At 37.7% G+C, this 27,159-nt stretch overlaps 2 protein-coding genes across 2 annotated transcripts; both read left to right on the plus strand.

The window, feature by feature from the left end:
• Nucleotides 1–998: 998 nt before the first annotated feature.
• On the plus strand, nucleotides 999–4,386 carry LOC139736950 (uncharacterized). Its single transcript, XM_071647624.1, has 5 exons — nucleotides 999–1,188; nucleotides 2,046–2,187; nucleotides 2,603–2,707; nucleotides 3,087–3,163; nucleotides 3,756–4,386. The coding sequence occupies exons 1-5, from the start codon at nucleotides 999–1,001 to the stop codon at nucleotides 3,869–3,871; spliced, it is 630 nt and encodes a 209-aa protein (XP_071503725.1). The 3' UTR covers nucleotides 3,872–4,386.
• Nucleotides 4,387–9,484: 5,098 nt separating this feature from the next.
• On the plus strand, nucleotides 9,485–24,023 carry LOC139736951 (protein O-mannosyl-transferase TMTC3-like). The gene is made up of 16 exons (XM_071647625.1): nucleotides 9,485–9,756; nucleotides 10,240–10,458; nucleotides 10,946–11,045; nucleotides 11,391–11,506; nucleotides 12,226–12,425; nucleotides 13,166–13,418; nucleotides 14,400–14,548; nucleotides 15,357–15,440; nucleotides 16,217–16,354; nucleotides 16,921–17,149; nucleotides 18,103–18,258; nucleotides 18,417–18,577; nucleotides 20,510–20,630; nucleotides 21,548–21,649; nucleotides 22,526–22,609; nucleotides 23,781–24,023. Exons 1-16 carry the CDS (start codon nucleotides 9,562–9,564, stop codon nucleotides 24,021–24,023), a joined length of 2,550 nt encoding a protein of 849 aa, XP_071503726.1. The 5' UTR covers nucleotides 9,485–9,561.
• Nucleotides 24,024–27,159: the final 3,136 nt, after the last annotated feature.

Here is a 27,159-nt window from a genome sequence, read left to right on the forward strand (position 1 = left end):
TCCCAAGATTCAAAACTGCAGACTTGCAGTATTTATGGCATATTTTGGGCAAAACATAGGCAAATTTGTTTTATACTTTTGAAATAAACAAGCTGCAAATCCTTGGTGACGATAGGTGGTACCCTCAATCATACTCACCCCCAATCCCGTCAAGAAGTCTTTTTTTTATGTTTGACATTGCCACATTGCAATTACACATAGTCAGAATGTTTGCCTAAATTTTAATTAATGTCTTTAGAACTCTAGTTGGAGAGAGTAAGTAGAGTCTATGTACATGATGTAGACGGGCTCTATTCTTGCTGTCTTTGACTTTGACTTTCAATAATCATAGAGTAGGTACCTATTGGCCATTAGGCCTAGTTCTAACACAGCCTGGAACTTGCTTGGGTGTCGATAGGCCTAGACACCAACAGTTATGTTACTTTCACTGTCTTAAGCCCTAAGTTTTTGTTTTGCGATGACCAATGCCAGCAATGGATAAAGTTACAGTATATGCACCCATGTACCCGCGCCAAGGTTCGACCGTGGGCAAAAACATGTGACATAGGTTTCTTGACCGAAAGATTATTCTGTATCAGGTCGTTGGGGATATGTTCCGTGGAGACTGCATCTGGCTTCACGGAATCCCTTCCTAATCCTATACAGAAGAGCTGATAAAGTAAAAAAATAATAAAAGACTCCTCCAGACAGACAGATTTTTCTGTCTAATAGGTTTTTACATGTAGCAGGTGGTCAAATTTTGGATGGTGTTGCCATTGTTGAATTATTGGCAGCTTACGTTTGACCTACCTTGTAACTGCGTGTTATCAGAGAGAGTGGCCACTTTTTTTTCTTTTAATCTCACTTCAGTGATACTTTTTGACTGTTCTGTATTCAATTCAGTCATATTTATTAGATTCAATTTGAATATGGGATGAAATTTTACTGAACAATAACGTTAACCAAAAAAAAAAAAAATGCATCATTATCATTTCATTGTCAGATACTTTGTCTCCAAAATGGTTGCATCTCTGGAGAGCATCATTGACTCCCTCCTGCAAGGGCAGGTGGAGTCCTCCATGGGTGACATCCATCACATCCTGACCAATCCCGAAGAGGTCAGCGGTCTCCAAGAGTTCACTAACCTCATTCAGGAGGCTGCCAGGCAGGAGCAGGTTCAAAGGTCACATGCTAGAGATGTTGTTGCTGGTAAGTCTTTCAACAAGTGAGTTATGTGTGCTGTGAAATTGTGATATTTGATTACTATTAAATTTTTTAATGATGTTCAAACTGTCATTTTACATCAGAGAACTTACTTGTAATGTAACCCCATTTTGAACAGATAGATTCATAACCGACACTGCCCTGTATACTTGCCAAGTTGCCTTCCCTCCCAATTACCCCCCCCCAAAAAAAAAAAAGAAAAGAAAAAAAAAAGCTGTATTTCAACATATATCTTACATACTGTATGCTGTTATTTTTGCGAATGAGGAACTCATGGACATTTTCGTGAGATATTGTTTTCGCAAATTGACGCAAAGGCTTTCATAAGCGCACAACTACCTTAGCATATGGTGACATTTTTGCTTCTTGTTAAATTTGTGGTCCAACTGTGATTCGCAAAATTCACAAAAATAACAGCTTATACAGTAGTTATATTGAAAATATTAAAATACCTCTTGTAAGGTACAATACACAACAAAGTGCAATACACTGCAGGCAGAGGGGTATTTAATATATACCAGACAATTGTAGCAATGTGATGTACATGCATCTTACTTTTGTTCTATCAAACTCATACCTACAGCTGTATAGATATTTTGGCCATGTATTTAAACCTTTTCATTTAACATGGTGTAATAAAACTTCCAAATTGAACTTAGTACAGTACATATGTATGAAGAAATGAAATGTGCAGGCCTAATACTTTTCCATGTGTTGAAATGACTTATAAGGGTAGATGCTTCTGTTCATAAGGTTTGCATAATATTTGAGTCATTCTCATGAAGAAAAACAAAACAAAATATTCCACTTACACAAATAATAACTTCACTGCCTTTTGCCAGCTTATGCTTCGATGAAGGATGACATTCAAACAACAATAGCTGAGGACAAATCAGGGGATGCCATTGGGGAGGAGATATCAGCACTCCAGGACCAGCATCAGAAAGCATTACAAGACACTGAGGCCACGAATCAGCAGTGCGAATATCCTTTTATTCCTTGATTAATGAAGTATTTGATTCCAGCCATCTAGCCTGTAAAAATACATTCACTTTAGTGTACATGATGTGTGATGTTCTGTAATCTGAGTATTGCTCCTGCCAGCCAAAAGAAATGCCTCCCAATAACTTTCATTGTTTCCCTTATTTTGATGTTCCATTCGAAGCATCTATCTCACTAATAAGTACGAGTAAGTAATACAGGTATTTGTGATCACACTGTTACATCAAATAAGCCATGTATTCTTTGTGGTTGTTTTTCCCCTATAGAAAGTTTGATCATAGTTTCTGATACATATGGAGTGTGATATAACATTTGATGTTGCACATATAGGTTGCACAGCTAGTACATTTTGAAATGTAAAAAAAAAAAATTCTAGCCTTAACAGTTGTTCCTGCACAGCGCTGAAGGTGAAGCGGGATGCTGTTGCAAGCAAGCAGAATGAATTGAGTTCCATGAGGGAGACAGTGAAAGAAGATACCACACAGGTTCTTCCAAAGACAAGGTAATATAATATTCTGTATTATCATAGTATGGTAGTTGTTTTTGTTTTCTGTTCTTTTCTTTTAGCTGATCAATACAGTGCTTTAATGAAAAAAAAATGGTAATAATTGTTATTGTAATCATTTCTACATTCAGCTTAATACTGGTCACTTTAGAAATAACAACTACAAGTGTATTATGTATCTACAATGGGATACTCCACTGCAAGTCATATAAGTTTGGTTTTAGTGTCTAGCATACACATGTTATGTATGCAAACCAATGCACACTGTATGTGGTTGTGTGTGAAACCTACATGTGACTTCTCAATAGCCACTATAAAAAGAAAATGATAATAAATAATGCTTTCACACTTTCATTTCATGTTTGATTAAATCCAGGTATAATGTGAGTCTCTACAGCTGCATTACAGGAGTGAAATGGGACTATGACTGCAAGCCAGATGAAGTCAAGGGCTGTATCCTTTCAAATATTCATACGCTCATCATAAATATGGTCTAAATGTCTCTTCATATTACAGATGAAATTGTGTTTGTATGTTTGTTGCTAGCCTCTGTGCAAAGAGGAGGTAGATGCATTATTTCTATCACCATCCACACCACACACCCCAACGTAACATAGCAACAATAAACTTCTTAAGTCCCAAGTTTTTAGATGCAAATGCTAATCCTTGAGCTTTTTTTAGTGTGTTGTGGACTGCCAACAAGTTCTGGCAAACCTTTACCTATAGGTTAGATAAGATTTGCGTGTGTAAAAGAAAGTAGAAAAAGGATGGAATCGGAGGAAGGAATATCAAATAATCCATCTAAACAGGGCACAGGCTTTAACCACTTCCAATGTCTGTAATGTCTAATTTTATTAGTGTTGCTTTTGTATGGAACCAGTCCTCAAATATTTTTTTGCCACAAAGACACAAAGAGAGGAACAAAAAATTATGCAATCAAACCATAATCTTATTGAATCTAGCGGTTATTTTGATATATTTTTACAATATTGGTGAATTTTTATCCAACAGAACACCATCCTTAACCATTGTAATTTATCATCAGATGTGAGTACATCCAAGGATGTGCGACCATTCTCACTGGACAGCAAGCAGCATTCAAGATTCTTCATCACAAACTATCTATGGGACCTCGTTGCGGCAGCCTCTGAAGCGAACTAGGGTTTATACATAGGAATAACTGAGTATTAGACAAGTGTTATTGACACAATACCTGTCACCTATTTAACTCCTTTTAGGGTGTCCATATATTTGTTTTCTGCATCCAAAGAGTGCAGATGAAATGATCAAGTATGTGTCCATATACCTATGACATCCACTCCTTTACAAGTGCAGTTGTGTTTACTGCTCAAGCCTCTGTGATGAAACATTTATGATAATATCCCTCCAGTGCAGTCATGACCAGAGTGCTAAGAAACACACACACACAAAGGGATGCACATAACACACATACAAACAAGCAGGCACACACACACATGTACATGATAGTCTAATAGAATACTCAGTGCAAGAGGAGAACTCAAGTAAAAGTTGTACCAACTGTCAAATTTGTCCACTTGTCATAAATTGGATGCATGTATTCTCACTGAAAATCTGCAGTAGTTCTCTGCATCTACTACCCAGATAGTGTCACCATCGAAATGATATGGATTTTTTTTTCTACTCCACTCTTGTTTGCATTATCATTTTTATTGTATTGGCTTCTATCTTTCATGTCCTCATGATCTGAACCATCCTCAGATACTACTAGAAATACAATGAAATATGAGAGGGCTTGTAAATGGTGGAAATGGTAGGGACTGCTCGCCTTCAGTAGTTGATGGGTTCATCTTCCGTTCATGTCAATTTAGCGTCTTAAAATACCCACATATTGTCACTGTATTATTTTTTATTTTGATGGATGAATGGTGGCTGCCCTGGTGTGAGTACAATATGTATTTGCTTTCTTAGTAAAACATTATCTTCATTCTATGTACATATGGTTTTAATTTCATGATGTTTGAACTGCTGAAACTGCATGTTGTGTGTGTTGTTAACTATGTAAATTTGATGTATACTTGAACTAGAATATTTTACAAGTGCTGTGGACCCAAACAAACCTTACAGAATCCCGCCGGATATTGCTTTCATATCGATGTTTTCCAAGTTTACTAAAAGTGATGGATTATATGACATGATATGATTTTTACCATGATTAAAGTGCATTTTTGCAATGGCGATTTATTGCAAAGGGGTACCATCTAGATCAGTATTGATTCCTTTTGAGGATTTTAGGTGAAATGTGATAGTTATCGGTGGTGAAAACCCTTCATTGATTTCTGAAATTTTGCTATTTTCCAATAGTGCCAGAATTGTACATGATGTCCGTTCTTCAAACTCTTCATCAGTGCAGTGTGGCAGCAATTTTGTCTGATTCAAGTGAGAGGCAAACTGTCATGAAAGTCAGGTTAATAAGTAAAGGTACATGTAGCTTTTGATAGATGCGGACTCAAGAAATGTGTAAGATAAAGTCATCTTACTCTTTGCTGGTTCACAGTATGGCAGGGAAATCATGATTAGTAATAGGTCAAAATCTCAAGGAGGTGGGATGTTTATGGTTAAATTTAAAGTTAAACTTTTAAATGCCATCATGTTAGCATTACTGTTTTAGAATGTTATTCTGACGTGATAACACAATACAGTTACAAGAAAACATTATGTGGGCAACAGGTCCATGCTTGATAGACATGACTGGTGATATGTGACAAAGTACATGTTCATAGAATTTTAAAGATCCTGAGGTCTAATACATGATAGTATGTAGGTGCATGTGGACAATGTTGTGCTATCAATTTATTTGTATAATCACACCTCTATTCTAATTCTTTTTCAGCGCAGCTGTAGGAGATATAGAAGATAAAACAGAAAGGATGACTTCTAAGTACACGTACTTCCTCAAGATCAAATGAAGGATTTGGTTGATACGTTGATTCATGTAGACTCAGTAAAATCTAATGCTTGCTTGACTTGTATTGATATCAATGTTCATATCTTTTGTATGATATAATCAAAGTTTGAGTAGTTTTGTAAATATTGTAAATAAAATCATCTAAAGTGATGGAATGTCTTTCACTTTTCCTGTTTTGTATGTCATTGTGAATATACAATCCCACCTCCCCGATACAATGGTTCCATGACACTTGCTCCTGCGACAGTCGCTCAAGAAAAATATTGACATACTACTCCAAACACAAGCTACAGTGTAAACCTAAAACCTTTTCACAATTGCAACCCTAAATCCCTGGAGAAAATAAGACCAGAGCAATTGTAGCAGGAGCAAATGTTATGTTACAATACATGTACACTGTATATTCATCTGTACTTGTACGGTTATATTTTCAGTCACATTTTTCTGGTGTACACACATTCTCATATACAATGTACTGTATTTATATGAAATAATGCATAGATATCTGTACATGATTATACATGAGGCATATGTATCCAACATGTAAATTTGATAAAGCTTGACTTAGTTTTAAAGATATTTGTGGCTATGTTATTATTGTGCTACTGTTGAACACATAACAAAGGACACTGGTTTGAAGGATTGTCTGATGTCAAATACTGTTTTGTTCTGGGTTTATTAGCAGTGGCCCATGGGACACCATAAATTAATGTCAGGCCACCAAACTTCCAGAAAAAATATCTTTTGGTTGCCTGATCAGGCAGCTAAAATTTGATATGGTAAATATGATTCCTTGTACATATATTGAACCACAGAAATTAGAAATTTAAAGATAATTGTGGCTTGAATGGGTCAGTAGAGAATATATATACTGTATATATATATATATATATATATATATATATATATATTTATACTGTATATATATGGAATTCCACCTTTCATAGTAAGTTTCAGATGTTTGGCTGTGCTATGCACAGGGCCGGCGGAGCATTTTCAAAAGTGTGGGGGGGGGGGGGGGGGGCACTTCTGGGTGACAAGAGCTAACAAGCAAAAAAAAAAAAAAGGGGTCTTCAGCCCCCAAAATAACCTTAGCGCGCTCACACTTCAAGGTCTCTATCTATTTCTTTCTAGTGCCACTTACGCACTTCCGGGGTTAAAAAAAAAAGTGTGTGTGTGTGTGGGGGGGGGGGGGGGACCAAAGTGGTGCCACCCTTATATATTCCTTTCTGTGGTGCAAAAAAAAAAAAATGGGGGAGGGGGAGGGGCAAGTCCCCCCTCCCCAGCTCCGCCAGCCATGATGCACACATACAATTATATCAGTAGAAAGATCATTATCTGTTCTGTACAAATAAGTAAAATGTAGAAATGTTTGTCAATTTTTTATGTGATCTCAAAACCTTTCTTTAAAAGCACAGCATTCGCTTTTTGCACACTATTATTAGTCAGAAATTCAGTTTCTACTGCTAACAGTGAAATCCAGACGTTTTGATAGTGCAACATGTATCACTCCAAAAACGTCAACATCTGCTTGGTCCAAATATGTAGGCCTATAAAGTTAACCAAAATACAGGCAAAAATGTGTGTTCTCAAAATCGTTCTTCAAAACATGTTTGCACTATTCTCATGCACTATCATGAATCAAGAATCCAATTTCTACTGACAGCAGATTGACATGTTTACTCTGGTATGCTACATATAAAATATAACAAGAAAAGAAAACTTTTATTTGACAGCTAAGTTATTTTATAAAAGATTCAGTTTCACAGTATTTCAAGCAGTTTTCTACCTGCTCAAAATGTAAGGGTGTAATTGACAATCTATGTTTCAAACTTTCTCTGGAACATGAAATATAAATGACTTTAATAATTAAAGTTATCCATATTCTCTTGATGAGTATACAGTGTGAATAACACATTAGTTATTCATTTGACCATTTCCTGCAAAATTTGCATTATGTTCCCTTTTTTTTTCGAGAAGTGTGTACGAATTTTGAGGACACTATAACAACAACAACAAAAAAAAGCAAAAGAGCAAATAAAAAAAAGGGAAAAAAATCGTGGAAAAAAATAAATCAATTTCCAAAGATTCCGCCTAAGATTCGGGGGGTGGGGGGGGGGGGGGGGGGGGGGGGGGGTGGGGGGTGTGTGGTCTCCCCCGCCCCCTGGCGCTGCCTGCCTCTCCCCGCCAGACGGCCCTCCCCCGACGGCCCTCCCTCCCCCCCCCCCCCCCCCCCCCCCCCCCCCCCACCACACACACACACGTACACACACGCGTACACACAAACTCAGCCAGAACTGGGGACGGTCGTTTGCTTCTGATCAAGAGCGATGTCCCGACATCCAAGAGGTAATGAAGGATACCTAGAATGTGCGTTACTCTTGCTCATGGTGTTTGAGTGCTTTTTAGATTCCAGAATGACTGTATTTTACCCTTTTTGTGACCCTTGCACAATGGGAAAACTGTTTTTATCTTGTGTCGTTGGATGCCGTTGTGGTGGTCTTTACCATAGTCCCACTGATGTATTTTGTTGTGATCATTGCTTTCAGTGCAGGGATGATCTTCATCATAGTTCCACTAATGTAAATTTGTTGTGAGGATCGCTTTGAGTGCAGTGCACGTGCCCTCAAAGCTGCGGATTGATTCCACTTATATTGGATTCATTTGTAATTGTCGGTCTACATTAAATTTACTGGTGCAATGTATTAGTGGCTTGCATTTATCCCTAGTAAATTAAGTCTAGGCTGCATGATAGGCTGCATGATAGGCTGCATTTTATAGCCTTTTGAAGATTATAGAAGAAGAAGAAGTCTCTACTGCCTCCCTCTTTGAATGTGTGTTTGATGCTCACTAACAAAAATACTAGACTAGTGGTTTCTATTAAATTTACTAGCATCTTGTGCTCTCGTTCTCTAGACTAGAGTTCTAATGTCAAAGTACCTGGTAATGCTAATGACAATAAATTTTCTACTATCCTGATCCTGACTAGCTAGACTATGTAAGTTTAGATTTCTACATCATGTCATCAGTTCAAAGTAAATAAATAAAATAGATTTCTCTTTAACTTTACATTAACCGCGAAACATTTACGTGGTCGTGAGGATAGATCTAAACCTATTTATGATTTTTTTTTTTCATTTTAAAATTTCACTGTTTAATTGTTTGTGTTAGACTTCAATTCAAAATGAATTTATCTGTCGAAGATGATAAAGATCATCTAATTCTAAGTTGTACTCTCTGTATTGTGAATGACTCTAGAAGTAGAACTATGTACTAGATCCAGGTCAGGATTCACTCAACCTCCCCAGCCCCTGTGACCAAGTTAAATTATCTTCTGGCAGCTCTCAGCATTTTGCAATCAAATTATCAATCATTTGGTTGGTACACAGCTTACAGGCCCATTAAATTATGAAGAAAGTGTCAAATTGTCAGTCAATTGTCAAGTCATGAAAAATTGTGAACATCAAAATCCTCACTTTTTTTTTTAGTTAAAAGAAGCAACTTACTGATTTGAATATCTGACAACTCTACAATGAATAGATTCAGTTTATAAATAGTATCTGTATAACATTCCAACTATCAGTATACTAAGCAACCCTGCACTGATATTTCTTATAATTATATCATTCCTAATTGGTGTCCATCTGTAAATGTGTTTTATTGTTAGGCATGCCCAATTAAAAGCCTGGCTTTTTGATGGCACGCCTCCTTCAATGTACATAAGTCGTCATCCTTTATAAATTTTCACTGTAATCATGTGAAAATGAAGGAAATAGATATCACTTTGGATGTTAAACATTTTAAAAACATTTCTTGACAGGACATTGTAGAGCATTCTTACCTCCGACAATGTAAATCCTTGACTGATGACATAGAGGGAAGATCTGTTCGCACATCAGCAAAGATGTCTGCCATTTCTCGGGATCTCCTGTCTTCAGCCGTGTTGCTGGGTGTGGTTCTGCTCTGCTATTCTAACTCCCTGCAGTGTGGGTTTGTGTTTGACGACAGGTCTGCTGTGATAGAGAACAGAGACCTTCTTCCCGAGACCTCTGTCATTGATCTCTTTTACAATGATTTTTGGGGAACACCAATGCACAAGGTGAGTTATGTTATCGACTTATTGTTAGCTTCCTTGTCAAATTCAAGGATTGTACCGGGGTACTTTAAAAAAAAGTTTAAGGAATGTACTTGAAAAAAAAATCACTAGATGCTGGGGAAGAAAGAGTCCATCTTATCTGTCACTTTTTTGTTCTTCCATTTGTCATATTGATGGGTTTTGCTTTACTGATGCAAAATGAATGATAGTGCTTGAAATTCAGCTAGCTGTGTAATAGCATATTAGCAGTAGAATGCCTCTTACTTGATTTCAAAAGGTGCCACGTGCAAATTTTAGCAACATTTGTAGTTTACATCAGTCTCTTTCCACTCCTCACCTCTATTGGTTATATTTGTAGATTATTTACTGTAAAATATATCTATGAGAAAACTTTTCCTATTTCTGTCTTGCATGCTTTCTCCATTCCTGTTTCACCCAATATGATCTTTTTTTTTTTTTTTTTCATCTGCATCATAACATCTGCAGGAAAAGAGTCACAAGTCATACCGTCCACTTTGCATCTTGACTTTCCGTCTGAATTATGCTGTTGGTGGGCTCGACCCCTGGGGTTACCACCTGGTCAATGCAGTGCTACACTGGTTGGTATGCATTCTCTTTCTGAAAGTCTCCAAGAACATCCTGGATGAGGAGACTAGCCTAAAAGCATCACTCCTGTTTGCTGTCCATGCTGTCCATACTGAAGCAGTAAGACAACAAGAGTACAACAATAACAAAACCTTATATGCTTTGCCTTCTGTGGTCTAGTGTGCAAATGCAATTTTCAAAATTAATGCGCTGCTTTAATTTTGGAACATATGAATTTTTTTTTTGTTGCTGTTGTCATAAGTTGGTAAGAAGGAAGCTCATGCTAACATCAATGGGAAATTTTTGGAACAGTGTAAGTAAAAAGGAAAAGAAAACAAAAGAAATATCATTCATGTAGTTGTAATAATCATATAATTCATTTAACTCTATTTTCCCCCCTGGAGTACTGAATGCTTTGCTTTGCTTGTTTTTGACCCAGTATGAATGCTTAGTGAAACAGTTGATCTCTGTTCATATGATGACAATTTAGTAACAAGAGACCAATAAAGTTATTGTTATTGGATTTGAGTTGCTATTGTTTGATGCAGCTGATTGTGTTCATAGTGATTGCTGTTTACCTTTTTGTTTGTTTATTGTTTGTGTTTAGGTTACAGGAGTTGTTGGCCGAGCTGAACTGTTGTCTTCTGTGTTTATGCTGCTTTCATTTATGTCATATGGTGTAGCTGCTCACAGTATCAACAAAACAAGTAAGCCCTGAAACATCTTATTTGTATGATTTAGGACAAAAATGGAAACCTGTTACGAAGACCATAAAAATCCTGCCATTTTTGGCATACATTTGTTCTGTTTATATTATTTTGCCACAAATGCTAAGAACATCTTGATATCCCATTGTGCAGACATATACATTTACTATATATTGATCATCATTGTCTCTCCAATAGTCAATTTGGATCTTATGTCCCAAAATTTACATATTCATTTGTATTCATGTGCATCACAAATGTACAATACCAGGCTATATTTTTTGTTTCACATTTTTTCTTTCTTTTGCCATAATGTGATATGTTCATTTTATGTATTCTGTCTAGATTGGAATTACATGGTATTAACAATGATCCTGGCTGCCATGGCAACACTGTCCAAGGAACAAGGCATCACAGTGGTGGGGATCTGTTGTGTCTATGAGATCTTTTACTTACAGAAGGTTTGTAATCCAGTCTGTATGTTCTCTACAACAAAAAGCCTCCACCTTTCGCATGATGTGAGTTTGTCAAGGTACTGTGAGATTGCATACTTTAAAACGGGGAATGTTAGCGTGCATTTTAATTTCACGACTTTCGCGAGAACCAAAATTTGCGAAATTAAAATGCATGCGAAAGTTCTTGCCTACACAATATACGTTGGATGCCAGTGGCAATTCATGAAAATTTCTGCGAGAAAGGCCATCGGCCCCAATTTGCGAAATGTTCATGCTGCGAATATATCATGTTTTACAGTACATTATTCATATTGAAGTTGAGTTATTTGAGTTATTATTTACGTTAAAGAGAGATTATTTGCAGGATAAAATGAAAATTGATTTGTTTGTATTTTTTAATTGTATTTGTATTGGTGTTGTTCATGTCACACCCAGAAGGGGTTAATTCGTGAATGATTTGAATGGAAAAAAAAAAAAAGAGGGAAAGTGCATTTAACTTTCATTCATTGTGGTAGCCATTTTTGCAGCATCATCACCAACCCCGCTGCTCTCACAGTGCAGGTTTTATATAGATATGTACGTTACGGACAGGAAAGATCTCTCGCACTATGCAGTATATATATAAGATCTTTTTTGGGTTGTTTTATCTGTTTTTGTTGTTGTTGTTGTTGTCCACTGTCCACCATGGCATTGTATTCTTGCATTCATTGAATCTTGTGCTACAGATAAACTGGCTTTCATTCACACAACTTCATACCAAGACTGCTACCCCTAAGATTGCCAAAAAGAGATCACAAAACACCAACACCCTCAAGGCGTCATTGATGGAGGCAGCCCCCAGACTTGTTTTCCTGATATCTGCCACACTCCTGCTGCTCTGGGCACGTGTGAGCATTATGAGAGCTGAGCTTCCTACGTTCACCCAGTGAGTTGTGTTGTCTTTGTTGAATGTGAGAGCATGAGTACATTGCTGTGTGTAATTACTGCATTGCTATCATTTTAAGTTTCCTATCTTGCATTTACATTTCCCACCTCAAGGAAGGGCAGTTATGAAGCAAATTAAGAGTACTTGGTATTCAAGCCAATTTCAATAATTTTAGTCTGATTCAAATGGCTGCAAGTACATAAAAATATGAAAAACTTGAATGGCTACTAAAGAGCCCATCATTCCCTATGCTTTCAAGTACTAACTATCATGGCAATGATGGATTTTAAAAGATTTCTCTCACAACATAAATGAAAAGTGTAGGAGTAGCAAATGGAGGAGGAGCAAATAAAAAAAAAATCTTTCATGTCTTTGGAATCTTTAAGTTTGACCTATATAAACAATCTACAGGATCTATTGGAGAGCAGTGCACAATAGCTCTTCTACTCTCTCTTCTACTCTGTCTTCACGCTATGCTTCATGCTACTATCTCATAATGCTGTATATTTTATGATGTTCTTTTTATATCAATTTTAAACTTTTTTAAAATTAAAAGTAAAGCAGAAGCTTTGTAACTTTATATTTTGTGAACTTAGAGATAGAAAAAGGAAAGTCTTTATCAGAAAAATGCCTGAGATAAATTGTATTGTTTTACTGGAGCAAGTTAACAGTGTTGTATTCTGTTTTTAAAAGGAATAATATACTTCATGCAGTGACGTGTGGTTATTTGTCGTGTATAGGTTTGATAACCCTGCAGCGTCTGCCCGTTTCCCAACTCGGCACTTGACTTTCTGGTACCTCCTGTCTGTCAATGCATGGCTCCTCCTTTCTCCCTGCAACCTACTCTGTGATTGGACAATGGGAACCATACCACTTGTTACATCACTTGGTGATCCGCGTAACTTAGCAACTGCATCCCTTGTGTGCTCCGTTGGACTCTTGGGCTTTTACGGTCTTTGCAAAAATGGAAAGCTGTCTCGACAGCTTCTCATGGTCAGTTTGGATCCGTATATGTGACAGTTCTTGATGTTTGATAGTAGAAGCCCTCTATGATAAAACCATTGGTTTGGGTGTTTGTGAAGGAGACTCCTTGTCATGTATGCTACATGTTTCATTGTATTCATTTTGTGATCATTATTCATGGGGGAAATAAGACTTGTCAAATTAAGGATGACTGGGAGATGCCATATTTTCTCAAAGGAAATAAAAATTGCTCTCAGGGGACATTTCATTTTTCGGTGCCTTACTGAGATAGGATTTGATCTAAACTTTGAATTCTTAAGTCTGGTGTTAGAGGCCAGTGGCAATGAACAATGGCCATATGGGGAAAAAAAAAACTGCTCTCAGGGAACATTTCATTTTTCTGTGCCTTACTGAGATAGGATTTGATCTAAACTTTGAATTCTAAAGTCTGGTGTTAGAGGCCAATGGCAATGAACAATTAAAAAAACCTTGTAAAAACTGGTCTGCTAATAACGTGGCTCTTAAAGATAATGACCTTTCTTCCAAAATTATCCCAGTTTTGACAAAATTTTGCGTAAGGATAGAAGAGTTGTTAATGAGACAGCAGTTATGCAGCCACCACAAATTTCAAAAAGATATTGTCTGCTAAAGAATACCAATAAAATGTAAATTTGAGGGGGTAATAGATTTATAATGATAATAGTGACTACTTGTATAGCACACAGGTCCACTTTTCAGTGCTCATGGCACTTCAAAAATAATTATTTACAGGAAACAATGTTTTCATGCTATTGATCTGGAAGCAATTATCTAACCTGCATGTGTATTATGTTATAGGATGCCATTTTTTTCCTTTTTTTTTTGTGCACGCGAGAAGAAAGTTATTTTTTTTTCTCCTTGTTTATTTTAAAGCCATAACTTCATTTTCTGGTGATTTCTGACAGGTTTGCTGGAGCTCCAGATTCAAGTGTTTGTTTATTGTTGTTTGTCTTATTGCTTTGTGACCTGCAGGCCTTGTCTTTCCTCATTCTGCCCTTCTTGCCAGCCAGCAATCTCTTCTTTCCTGTCGGCTTTGTTGTGGCGGAGAGAGTCCTCTATGCACCTAGCATGGGCTTCTGTCTGCTGGTTGCCATGGGGATAGAGAGACTGAATAAAAACAGGTGTGCCTCACATTTTGGAATTATCTGTACAAATAAGACAAAATTAAATTAAATCATTCTGAAGACTTTTTTCATAGTGATTTTAAGTATTTGATTACTTTTGCTATGTGTCATTAGTCACCAGATGAAGTCATTTTCTTTTGTTTTTATGTGATACTTGAAATACTGTGAAATTGTTGGAAAGGAAATGAAGATTGATAGCCTATATGTTGTCAATGCCAACAGGGTTTATCAGCTGTGTGCTGCTCCAGAAAGTTGTACAGATGAGAATGTTTGCTGATATTCAATTCTTAGCAATTGTGTTCACTGAGATATTTCAGCTGAAAATGATAAAGTATCTGTGGACCTTGTAAAAACAAATTCAACAACATTTTTGTCAAAGAATTTTCTTTGTATTATTCATGTTGTTGTTGCAGATATTAATGTAACAAAACTTGGATGACTGCTGGTATTATTAAATTCATGTCATCTGTGCAATTCTTCACTTTAGTGCAGCCTTCCTTCTCTTTGTACAATTTAAACATCCAATAAAAAATGGTTTTGTGTATGCATTTGTGATGATGCATTAACGATGTGATGCATTCCACTACTTGCTCTATTGAGTGTATTCTCATTAATGAGAGTTATCAATTCTGGTGGGAATAGAAATCTGTGTTGTGATATGTCCTATGTTACAATTTGTATTTTATCAGAGATATGGAGGACCATTTGTTTAAAGAATATTAAAGATGCTGACTGTTTGTCACTCAAGTGCCATGTTATATATTTCTTTCCCTGGTACTTCATTTTTCCCCGCTGGTTCTCATAGCACAGCAAAATGGATCTCCGGAGTCTGTTTTGGGCTGTTGCTTCTTCTGCATGCTGGGAGAACTGTCAGAAGAAATGAAGACTGGTAATTCATTATATGTTGTTGTATAAGAGAAAAAGAGAGGTGAATCTTGTTTGGCACTGGACTAGATTGGGGGGGGGGGGGGGGGGGAGAGAAGCAATTCATTATGATATGTGAGTACTTTAGTCTACTGGGGAAGCTGCAGAGGGCAAAGCTGCTTAGTTGTCAAAATTATGCATGACATATCCATTGGGATAAAAAAGAAAAATTAACATTAACATACATAGAATCTGACTTCAAAGATTCATTCTTTACTCTTGGTCAACCTATTGCAGAGCAATAAGTTATTTTCTTTCAGATTTGAGTTTTCACAATACAAATAAAAATTTTGCCTCCTACTGTATTGATACTTTCAATTAATGAAATCAAACAAGTTCCATGGTGACCTGTCCATCAGCCAGTAGGAATCACATTTCCATTTTAGTGGTCATGAATTACCTCTAATGCAAAGGTATCAGTAATTCTGTCATTTGTCCAAGTTTGATTGCCTTCACCATTTGGGTAGTGCAGTCTAATTCCTACTCACTGAATAACTTGTGATTTTAGTTGATATCTAGTTTTAGTTTCAATATCAAATTCATCTTACTTTTTTGTTTTGTCATTGTGTTGTTCAAATATGACACTTATCTAATAAACACAAACATGTGATTAGAGGCAAGTATTTCGTTTCTGTGGGCAATATAATAGGGAATTACCTGGTATGTGAAAACAGGATTTCTGCCACATGGCTTGATGATGGAGTGATATATCTCTGATTTTCTGTCTCTTTAAATCCTCAGGAAAGACGAGTACAGCATCTTCTTGTCAGCACTGAAAGTGACCCAGAGCAATGCCAAGGCCTGGAATAATGTTGGACATGCACTGGAGAAGCAGGACAAGTGGAATGAGGCATTCCAGTACTTTAACAGAGCAGCAACGTAAGCCATACTTCTATCTTCTCTAGAAGAAACTTATAGGTTTCCCCTTCTTTTATTCAAAAAAGAAAAAGAAAAAAGAAAGATGCAGACAGTCTTGATGAGTATGTAAGTTTGAGCCCTTCTGTCAATTACAAAAACAATGGTTGACTGAGATTTTGTCGTATTTGAAATCTGCTATGAGGGGCTTTTACACCTATAATTTTAGAATACAATGAGGTAATGCAAGATTTGTTATGCCGCTGTTCCTTGCAGGAAGAATTCTGTGAAAAGGGAATATCTATGTGACCAAAAACATAATAACTCAAAGTCATGCCTTGTGTTTTCGTAACAAAACAAGTCTTCAAATCACATTAATGAGTGAATGCAAAGTGGTCAGACCATTCCTCCAGTGCCAAACCACATCAACCAGGCTGCAAAATCATCAGAGCCAATGTTGTTAATAAAAATGATAAATTCAGTATGAAAATGTTTTTCAGTCCAGCATTCTTTGACATGCACACCAAGCTCAAGATGTGAAGAATGGCACCATCAGGAAAATGGTCTATATTTTATTTCAACCTTCCTAGTATCCAGCCTGATGACATTGGATCTTGGATGAACATCGGCAGAGCACATCGTCAGCTGGGCAGACCCAGCGAGGCAGAGGCAGCCTACCGACGTGCAATGAAGCTGATGCCACAGCCGATCCCGGGGCAGCGGTACTCCACCAAGATCGACCCCAACCATCTCAACGTCTATCTCAACTTGGCCAATCTCCTCAAGCACAATGAAAGCAGGCTGAAAGAAGCGGAGGAGGTGACATAATCCCTGTCTAATTTGCTCTTCATGCCATAATCGCTGACTATATTCTAATCCAGGGATAATCTTGAAAAATGCTGTCTTGATAGGAGACTTGTGTTTGCTTCTCCAAATTTCTTTTTTTGAGAGAGAGAGATTTATGTGACTCATGCAAGTTATCTATTATATTTAATGCTTGAAGTGATGATGCTGATCACCAAGCTGGCAAGAAGAATACGTCAAATATAAATTCATATATCACGTTTGCTTGTTTTAAATGGGCATTCCAGACGATTTTCATATTAATTTCACATCATGTAGTACATAAATCGACAGCTCCATGTATAGATTCGTGAAATTTATTGTTGTCCTTGAGCAGAGAAACCAATAAACTGAAAATCCTAAAGAAATTACACTGAACAGTGTTGATGACATCAGAGCCTCACATATTTCAGAAATGTAGCAATGTAATTCCATTTCAATACCACTTGCTCAACAAGTTCACCTGTGTAGAATCTATGCCTGCCTTCTTCTTTTGTTCTGCTTCCTTGAGCCCCAACTCATGCATTCTTATGGTGAGGCTGCCATGTCATCATCCTTGTTCATTGCAATTTGTTTTGAATTCTGAAAATATTCTCATTCCTCATCCCAATCACTGTAAATTCTGAAACCCTTTACTCAGTTCAACTAATTTATAGTTGTTCAAATATAAAAGTCTAAAAATCATCCGGAGGTCATGGTGGTCATATCAAGTACTTTGACCGTATGAATTTTTATTATTTGTGCTTGTAATTTGTGTTTAGTAGTCCTGTAACATAAAATACTTTGAAAATTGTGTCATTTTATTCAGTGACTTTTAAGAGGGGCAGCCTTGGCTGATTCAGGTGCCAAAACGCTTGACCTAAAGTTAAAGCTTTACAATGTTTCATAATGTTGTGGATACTGCACTCTTTCCCCCCTGCTCTGCCCAGCTGTACCTGAAGGCCATACGGATGAGACCAGACTTTGTGGATGCATACATCAACAAGGGCGAGATCTTGATGAAGCGGGGGAAGCTGGAGGAGGCAGAGTCCCTCTACCTGCAAGCGGTCAAGCTGGAACCATACAATGCCAACATACACTACAATGTAAGTCATGTGACACATGCCCAGCAGTTTACGAATGTTGGATGTCTTTACTTTCATGGTATAGATTTGACAGGACTTTGCAGAATGGTGTCGATTTGAAACATACAATTAAATCATTACAACTTGTTCCGTCTGTCTTTCATCACCACTTTCCACAGCTTGGCATTGTAGCCATGAGAAAGAACCAAAAGCCAAAGGCGCTCAAACACTTTGACCGAGCTGTCGTGCTGGATCCCAAGCACAAGATGGCGCTCTACAACTCTGCCCTCTACATTCAGGAATCTGGCAACGAAGAACGCAGACCAGATGCGATTAAAAGGTGAACACTATTTTTCACTCTCATATGTATATATACCGCGGTATATATATATATATATTTTTTTTTTTTTTTTTTTGGGGGGGGGAATAAGTTAAGATCTTATGTGATGTGGGGTTTTTCCACCCTTGAAATCAAAGGATTGATGCTCCACTCAATATATGAGACAGATTACTTAACCCTTTCTTTACCAGGGACTTTAGACAGTAACTTATTAACTTTTTAGCTCTGTTTGAAAATCCATGTCATCATTCTTTGGATAACTTTACCCCCCATACTTTCATCTCTCACAATTTGAAGAGGAGCTGTGGAACTGTGGGATGCTTCACATTGATCTTATCATATTGAAACTAATTCACTGACATCAGATCATGGGGAATGTGGATCAGTAAGCTCGGTCTTCCCCTATCCTGTATATATAGTCACACTACAGGCCAGGAAGAAAGGATGCAGGATATGTTTTAGTGTAACTCTGGATGACCTTTTCAAATGTACTAGGCTAGTCAGATATTTTCATCGGATATTTTTGCAAGAAGAGCTGTGATACAGAAAACAGTGATTTAAAAGAAAAAATGTTTTGCTGTCATGATACTGAAAAGAATTTCTGTCACTATTGCTTTCCCATGTTGCGGAGGTTGGTAGAACTTGACCCAGAAAGTGAGTTTGGATGACCTTTTCAAATGTACTTGGTCAGTCAGATATTTGTCCCCGCCGAACGAGTTCAAGCAGGGGACTATGAAACGGGCTCCGTACGTGTGTGTGTCCGTCCGTGTGTCCGTGCGTCCGTGTGTCCGTCCGTGTGTGCGTCCGTGTGTGATCAAAATGTTCAAAATGCTACTCCTTCGCCATTTCTAACCCGATTTTGATTCTGTTTGCTTTATATGATAGCACTACATGGGAGCTTTGAAACTTCTATACAGAATTTCAATTGTGACCTTTGACCTTGACCTTTGACCTATATTGTACATTTTGCTTCAAAATGCTACTCCTTCGCCATTTCTAACCCGATTTTGATTCCGTTTGCTTTATATGATGGCACTAGGTGAGGGCTTCAAAACTTCTACACAGAATTTTGACCTTTGACTTCTTTGACCTTTGACCTTGATTTTTTACCTATATTGTACATTTTGCTACAAAATGCTACTCCTTCGCCATTTGTAACCCGATTTCAATTCCGTTTGCTTTAAGTGATGGCACTAGGTGAGGGCTTCAAAACTTCTACACAGAATTTTGACCTTTGACTTCTTTGACCTTTGACCTTGATTTTTGACCTATATTGTACATTGCCTACAAAATGCTACTCCTTCGCCATTTCTAACCCGATTTTGATTCCGTTTGCTTTATGTGATGGCACTAGGTGAGGGCTTCAAAACTTCTACACAGAATTTTGACCTTTGACTTCTTTGACCTTTGACCTTGATTTTTTACCTATATTGTACATTTTGCTACAAAATGCTACTCCTTTGCCATTTGTAACCCGATTTCAATTCCGTTTGCTTTAAGTGATGGCACTAGGTGAGGGCTTCAAAACTTCTACACAGAATTTTGACCTTTGACTTCTTTGACCTTTGACCTTGATTTTTTACCTACATTGTACATTGGCTACAAAATGCTACTCCTTCGCCATTTCTAACCCGATTTCGATTCCGTTTGCTTTATGTGATGGCACTAGTTGAGGGCTTCAAAACTTCTACATAGAATTTTGACCTTTGACTTCTTTGACCTTTGACCTTCATCTTTTTACCTATATTGTACATTTTGCTACTAAATGCTACTTCCAGCGGGGACATATATTACGCACCGCGTAATTTCTACTTTTCCTTGTTTAATCAGGTATTTATGCAAGAACAGCTGTGATTTGGATAATGGTGATTAAAAAAAAGTGCTTTGCTCTCATGATACTGATAAGAAATTTTGTCATGATTGCCTTTCCAGGTTGCAGAGGGTGGTAGAACTTGACCCAGAGAGTGAGCTGAGCTACTCTACCTTGGGAATGCTGGCGATGGATGATAACAACAATCAGGCGGCCATTGAATACTACATCAAAGCTCTGGAGGTGGGATTTCATGTCTTATTCTTGGAGATTAGATAGAATGTGACAGTGATATGAGTAAAGCCAACTAGAAAACCTGTCAAAAAGGTCACTGTATTTATTGTTCAAACTACATATGGTTTTTAATATTTTTGTATTCTTATATCATTTTGGATTGAACCTTAATTTTCCAGTAAACTGTGTGCTTAGAAACATCGGTATTAAGTGCCTGATAAATGTATTGTATTATTGTTGTTGTTGTTATTATTATTATTATTATCATTATCATCATTATTATTATTATTATTATCATCATCATTATTGTTATTATTATCATCATTATCATCATTATTATAAAGTTGCTAGAACAACCAGCTACAGTTGGCTTTCTTTGTGTTCCATTAGCATCAAAGTTGGTCTCCGTGAAAGAACCCCCTTCCCCTGTGTATGTTACGCACAGTTGAAGGGTGGGGGGATATTGAGTTAAGTGAATGAAAGAAAAAAAAGGCACCATTGCCTTGGTCTAGTCTTTGAGGTTTTTATTATTTCAAGATTCTAGACTTTTAAAATAATAATCTGTCTTTAAGTAGCCCCTGGAAAGTTCTTGATATCAAATTTTCAATCTTGTAAGAACCCTGGATGTGTTAAGTATCTTTTTGCCCTGCAAAATGGTTGGTGATTCGTGATGTTGTGAAGACCACAGTCAGTGAGAAAAGCCTGCTACCACTTTATGCACAAAGAGAAAACAACTTTAAGTAAATAATGAGATATAATGCATAATTGAAAAAGATATACACTGAGGTGTTTGGCAGAATTGCATGGTTTATCACATTGTATGAAGATAATTCATTGTCAGGAATGCTGTTCTCCTTTTATTGATATCATCCAATAACATATATTTGTCAGGAAGTGATATTTGTCCTTTGAACTGATTCATTTAGCTGAACCCATCATCTCGCTATGCCCTCTTCAACCTGGCCCTGATTTATTCTGAAGAGAAGCAGCCACTGCAAGCAAAGCCCTACCTTGAAACTCTCCTCAAGGTAAGAATTTGTCACCAGGCCTCAAGGAAAGGGCAGGACTTAACCAGTACTAACAAATAAAAAGGGTCCTTGTGATTCCCAAGCTATGTGAAGAAATTAGTTACCCTATAAGCCTACTGGAGAATGGGAATAGCTCGGGCAATTCAAAAAGTCTGAATTTGTATTTTCATACCTGCACAAATTTGGCTTGTAAAATCAGATGGCAGTTCATATAGGTAAAGGAAAACCCAGATCTCAATAATGTGTGCTGCCATAAAAGAAGCTTATTTTGATACTCTGTATATCCAGAGTAATAATTGTTTGTTTGTTTGTTTGTTTGTTTTTGCTCATATGTAATCTGACAGAGATCTTAGCTGATAAAAACAACAGTATTTTAACCCACTCTCTTTATCTCTGCAGATTTATGATAGCAAAGGGCCATAGTGGAGAGTTATCTAGATTTTTAAACTTTCTCTGTTATGTTTTTCTCCTTTTTTGTATTGAAAAAACTGAGCCATTGAAAAGATTCAGTCGCGTTAAGTGACGGTAGAAATGTGACCTGCAGTTTGACCGGAAACCATGGTAACAGCATTGTGTTAACTCAAGTTTCTTGTGACTGTTGTGGTATTTGTATGGGAAGGGATGTGGTATTCTCATGCCAACATAGGCATAATTATGTATGTGTATTCTATATGTTTCAAATATCTGTACCTACAAGATATGGAATTGGTCTAAGTATGGTAGAAATTTGATAATATTTAGTCTCGATAGATATGAACTGGATGAAAGAGATATTGAGAGATGCAATACTTGGTGTTGTTTTCATTTGAATGGTACTTTAGGATTCATGTTCATTTCCCTGATATCTTCTCTCCCCCCCCCCCCCCCCAATCCTAGTATCACCCCAACCACACAAAGAGTATGCTTCTTCTTGGAGACATTTATCTCAACGTGATGCAGGACATCCTGTCTTCTGAGGAGGTGAGGCTATGTTGACAAGGTGCTCAAATTGGCTCACTGACCCCAGTGAAATATCAGGAAGACATCACTCTTGCCATTATATCAGACTGGAAATGGATTTTCAATTATCTTGAGATATTGTATACATTGATTGCTCAGCATGTTTGGGCTCATTACATTTCATATGATAACCACTTAGCAGTATCCTTGTGTTGCATACATAGATAATATCCTTCAAGCCTTTAGATAGTGTTCGGGGAGCATTGAAGATTTAGATCTCATTTCAGAGTCTGGATGACAACATCGAATCTCATTCTTTGAGGTGAATGCAGTATTCTTTAGAAGAAAATACTTCATCTAGATTCTATATGATGAGTAAGGTGAACTTTCAAACATCTTGTCTATCAATGCCGTGTATAGGTTACATTGTTGTCATGTCTGTAAATTTCAGTCTTGCGCCCATCTTCAGCTGGGTTCACAATATCATAAGTTATACAATAAAACTAGAATCTATTTTAGCCAAGACTCCAGGTTTTGCTTCAAAAGGAACTATGATGTGCATTTCAGTGCTCCACTGTTTCATTTCTCAACCAAAATGTATAGCTTGGCATAAGACTGACAAGTTTCTTTGGTCACTTAGAAGTGTGACACGCGAGAGAAAATTAGTCATTGAACAATGATTCCAGTGAAAAAAAAACCAATAACTCAAATTTTGTTTAGGGGCATGTGTAACAAAACTAGATTCACAAATTCAAATTCTGATTATGTGGTGAATTCTAGTGAAGAAATCACTCAAATCTCAGAACAAATTATCGTGTATACTGCTTAAACCTCTATTAAAAACATGACTTGGGAGATTGAACTATATGTACTTCCAGCCAATTTCAAAGCATGTGCTAAACATGAAAGTTTGATTTACACAGCACAAAGGGTTAGGCCATGCCTCCTTTCCAGAATTTTCATTGATATCATGGTTTCAAAGATGCCATGTGTTTACTCCGATCATTCTATTAATGAATTGCAATTATCATTCCAATAACTATTTTTCTTATGCGTTACTGCTCTCAGTTAACCAGAGAGCAAATTACTTAAATCTGTCTGCCCCTCAGAGCTAGAGTCTTTGCACCAGTCAGTGCTGAGTGTAGCTGTCAGTATTGGGTGCTGTGAACACTATGATGTGATTGACTCGTAGATGTTCAGGCGGATTGTGGAGCTGGAGCCGTCCAACGTCCAGGCAAGGCACAACCTGTGTGTGGTTCTCGTTCGGCGTGGCGAGCTGGAGCGGGCAGAAGAGTGCTTGGTGAGCGTCCTGCAGTTTGCGCCCAATGCAGACTTCGCAAAGAGCAACCTGGAGATCCTCCGGCAGAAACTGCAGGCAAAGAGGGCTGGAGCAGATGAGGAGAAGCATCGTAACGATGTCAAACCAGGAAGGTGATAGGGGGAAAAAAAAAGAAATATATATATATATATATATATATTATTATAAAATTTGTAATAGAATTATGTATTCATAACTCATGCCAAGTCTTCCAGTACTGTAAGTAAATGTTTAACTCCTGATTTTTTTGCTGTTCATGCACAGGTGTCACTAAACTCAGTAGGTCATTGAGAGAAATCGAATTATAAGTTGAAAATTACTTTGTTTTAATTCTCAGTGCTCTTTGTATTCATACTGCACTGCACTTCATGTGCAAATGATGAGAAGTCTGCTTGTCACATAGAGTTTGTTTCTCTGGGCTATAGTGGCTCACTTGGAATGGTGATAAGGGTCTGATATAGTCATAACAATGAAGTATTCCAGTGATCCCAAAGTTCAACTTGTGTTCAACTTTCTTATTTATATGTGTGCATCTATGTAGATGTTCTTTTAATCCTGTCAAGTAATGCTAGTGGCAGTGGGCTATGTTTTCCAAGAGTAGATCACATTGCATCGCTGCATACTGTAGTCAAACAGGGCATTGGTAATTCACACTGAGCTAGCCCCCATGTAAGATGGGCGGACTTGAATCATAAAACAATCACACTTGTGCCATTTACAGTTGATTATGTACAGTTTATTAAATCAATCTGTTAAAATATTTACAAGGTTTAGTAACCGAAATCAGGAGGTCATGACAAACAGAAAGTACGAAGCCAAAATTCTGGGTGAAATGAACTAAATTATAATACCACCTACAAAAAAAAGACAAATTGGATTTCAAAAGAAAGCTTGTTCAACTGTTTTGCTTATGTTCCACAACTACACCTCGGTGTGAACGGGATCGTGGCTTGATCTGGTTACACTTGTAAAGCTTCAACTTGTCACCTTATTCCGAATACACTGAATCCACTATCAAGTGCAGAACTATACTCTTACTATTCACATCACCGTAGTGCCATGCTGATCCTGAAATTATCGTTCCGCACGCCTGACCACCCACGATAACACTCGTGTTCTACTACACAAACACTGCCTCAGCTGCCATTGGGGTTCTGCTCTAACCCACAATGCAGCTACCAAATTTCTGATTGTACTTTCAGTACATTTACAGGCCACACCTGCACATCATTATAAATCATACAAGTGCATTCATATCATTGTACATCACATACAGGTGTGTCATGCACTATCTGGTTAACCTTCTCTCATTAGCGTCATCCACAAAGTCACATATCAAGTGTTAAAGTTTTTCACTTCCGGTTTGCTAACCGTGTTTATGGACCATCCATGGAGGCAGGACTTCAGTTTGAGTTTAGCTTTTTTCTTACTTCCTCTTCCTTTATAATAAATCTGTCCTTCTCTGGTACATGACATTGAATTTCATTCAAAATCTTCTTCATTTCACAGTTATTTCTCGCAACATTAACATCAAACTGTGGATAAAAAAAATTCTCTACAGAAAATTCAGGGTTGTTCATGTTACAAATACTTTTCCTCTTTCATAACGTATGATTTTCCTTAAACTTTCCCATGCACTTTTCAAATTTCCAGAATCTTTATTCAACTCTACTTTAGATCCATACTCTTTCTTCCTTTAAGCCACATATTTTTGGAGCTCATTTTGAATTTCTCTTCTTCTGACCAAATCCTTTGCAGTGTGTGCATTGTACTTTTCATCCAGGAAAACTTTTATCCATCCAAGGTTTATTATTGGGATATATCTTAATATATCTCTCAGATATTAGCATGTCCTCACAGAAGTGGATGTAATCACTCACAACCTTTGTGGTCTCATCCAGTAAAGCTTCATTTATCAATGCATCCCAGTCTGTACATTCTAAACAGGCCCGCAAGGTCGCGATGTTATCCTCGCTCCAGTCCTTGACTCTCTTTGATGGGCTTAAAGGGGATGGCCAGTAACTGATTAGCGGGAATGCTGGGGGGATGATTGTTCCAGTCCTTGTGGGATTCATTTAAGAGGACAGTATATATCTATTGTTGTGTGAACATTATTTGCTTCAGAATGGTCTCATATTCAAGTAATGTGCAGTTTAATGTTTTTAGGTTAGCATGCCTGGTCAGTGACGGGTGATTGTTAACAGCCCAAATTTCGAAACTCTGATCCGAGTAAAACCTGTGTACCTCCCTCTACGACCTTTACATGCCATTGGATTACACTCCAGCGGAACTCATCACACCACACACAGTAGCTCACAGCACAGTGAGCACTCCTGTATGTAGTCCTCACGTAATAGATCTGTAAGCGTAGCTTGTATACTCTTTGACTTTATGTCGCTCGACTCGCTGGCAGCCGGCTGTCTGTGGTCGCTAGTATCTACTTCGGCATGTGACACAAGCACAGCAGGAGTTTACACTAACTTAGTGTTTGGTTAGTTAAGATGGTCTAGGTACTCTAGATTGGTCTAGTAATATTAATAATAGAAGGCCTACTAGAATCTACTAGTCATTAGACCCTTCTGACAGTTGTTACTATTCCAACACTGTTGAGTGTTGTGTCAATGTTTGAACATGTCGATTCTAACAGCTTACTTACTAGATCTAGCTAGTCTAGTACACATGAGTTACGTATACTAGGCATCCATACTGACCATCATGATAGGACTTGAGTGTTTATGTACTCACCTGTCGGCCATTTCACTTAGTTGGGATAGACTCCGGAAATAATGGCCGCAACAACCTAATGCAAAATTTTGCATGCTGTGGACCGCCCAATCCCAAACAGATGGCCAATTGTGCGAAATTTGCACGGGGTAGCGAGTCTCCACAGTGCAACTGCTACCCGCTTTTCAAGTGGGATGGGCTTCCGAATATTCGTCGCAACAAGCTCCGAGAGCTCCTCTCGGAGACTGGTACAAAGAAGATCAAAAGAAGCCCTTGACATTCGGAAGTTCCGTGTCCATTCTCGGTCTGAGAAATGGGGGAAGGCACGTTCTTCCCACCACATGTGGTATGTTGTCATCACAGCTGTATCCATGTCCACAATGCGTGATGATGCATAGAGGAGGCTAATTACTATAGCAGTAATGTTCCTCCTCCTCCTCCTCTGACACGCTTCTTCCACCTCTAGACGCCGAATTTCCCGTAGCATTCGGCTACCTCTTCGTCTCCTTCTCAAGGAACTCGATTCATA

Source organism: Diadema antillarum, unplaced genomic scaffold, assembly GCF_040938485.1.
Source record: "Diadema antillarum isolate AM-2024a unplaced genomic scaffold, OU_Dant_1.0 seq00000674_RagTag, whole genome shotgun sequence".
NCBI lineage: Eukaryota > Metazoa > Echinodermata > Echinoidea > Diadematoida > Diadematidae > Diadema > Diadema antillarum.

Coding starts and splice junctions, on each gene's coding strand:
- LOC139736950 (XM_071647624.1), top strand. CDS start 999: ATGGTTGCATCTCTGGAGAGCATCATTGACTCCCTCCTGCAAGGGCAG. Junction 1,189..2,045: donor TGCTAGAGATGTTGTTGCTG/GTAAGTCTTTCA, acceptor GCCTTTTGCCAG/CTTATGCTTCGATGAAGGAT. Junction 3,164..3,755: donor GCCAGATGAAGTCAAGGGCT/GTATCCTTTCAA, acceptor ATTTATCATCAG/ATGTGAGTACATCCAAGGAT.
- LOC139736951 (XM_071647625.1), top strand. CDS start 9,562: ATGTCTGCCATTTCTCGGGATCTCCTGTCTTCAGCCGTGTTGCTGGGT. Junction 9,757..10,239: donor GGGGAACACCAATGCACAAG/GTGAGTTATGTT, acceptor TAACATCTGCAG/GAAAAGAGTCACAAGTCATA. Junction 21,650..22,525: donor ACCTTGAAACTCTCCTCAAG/GTAAGAATTTGT, acceptor CCCCAATCCTAG/TATCACCCCAACCACACAAA.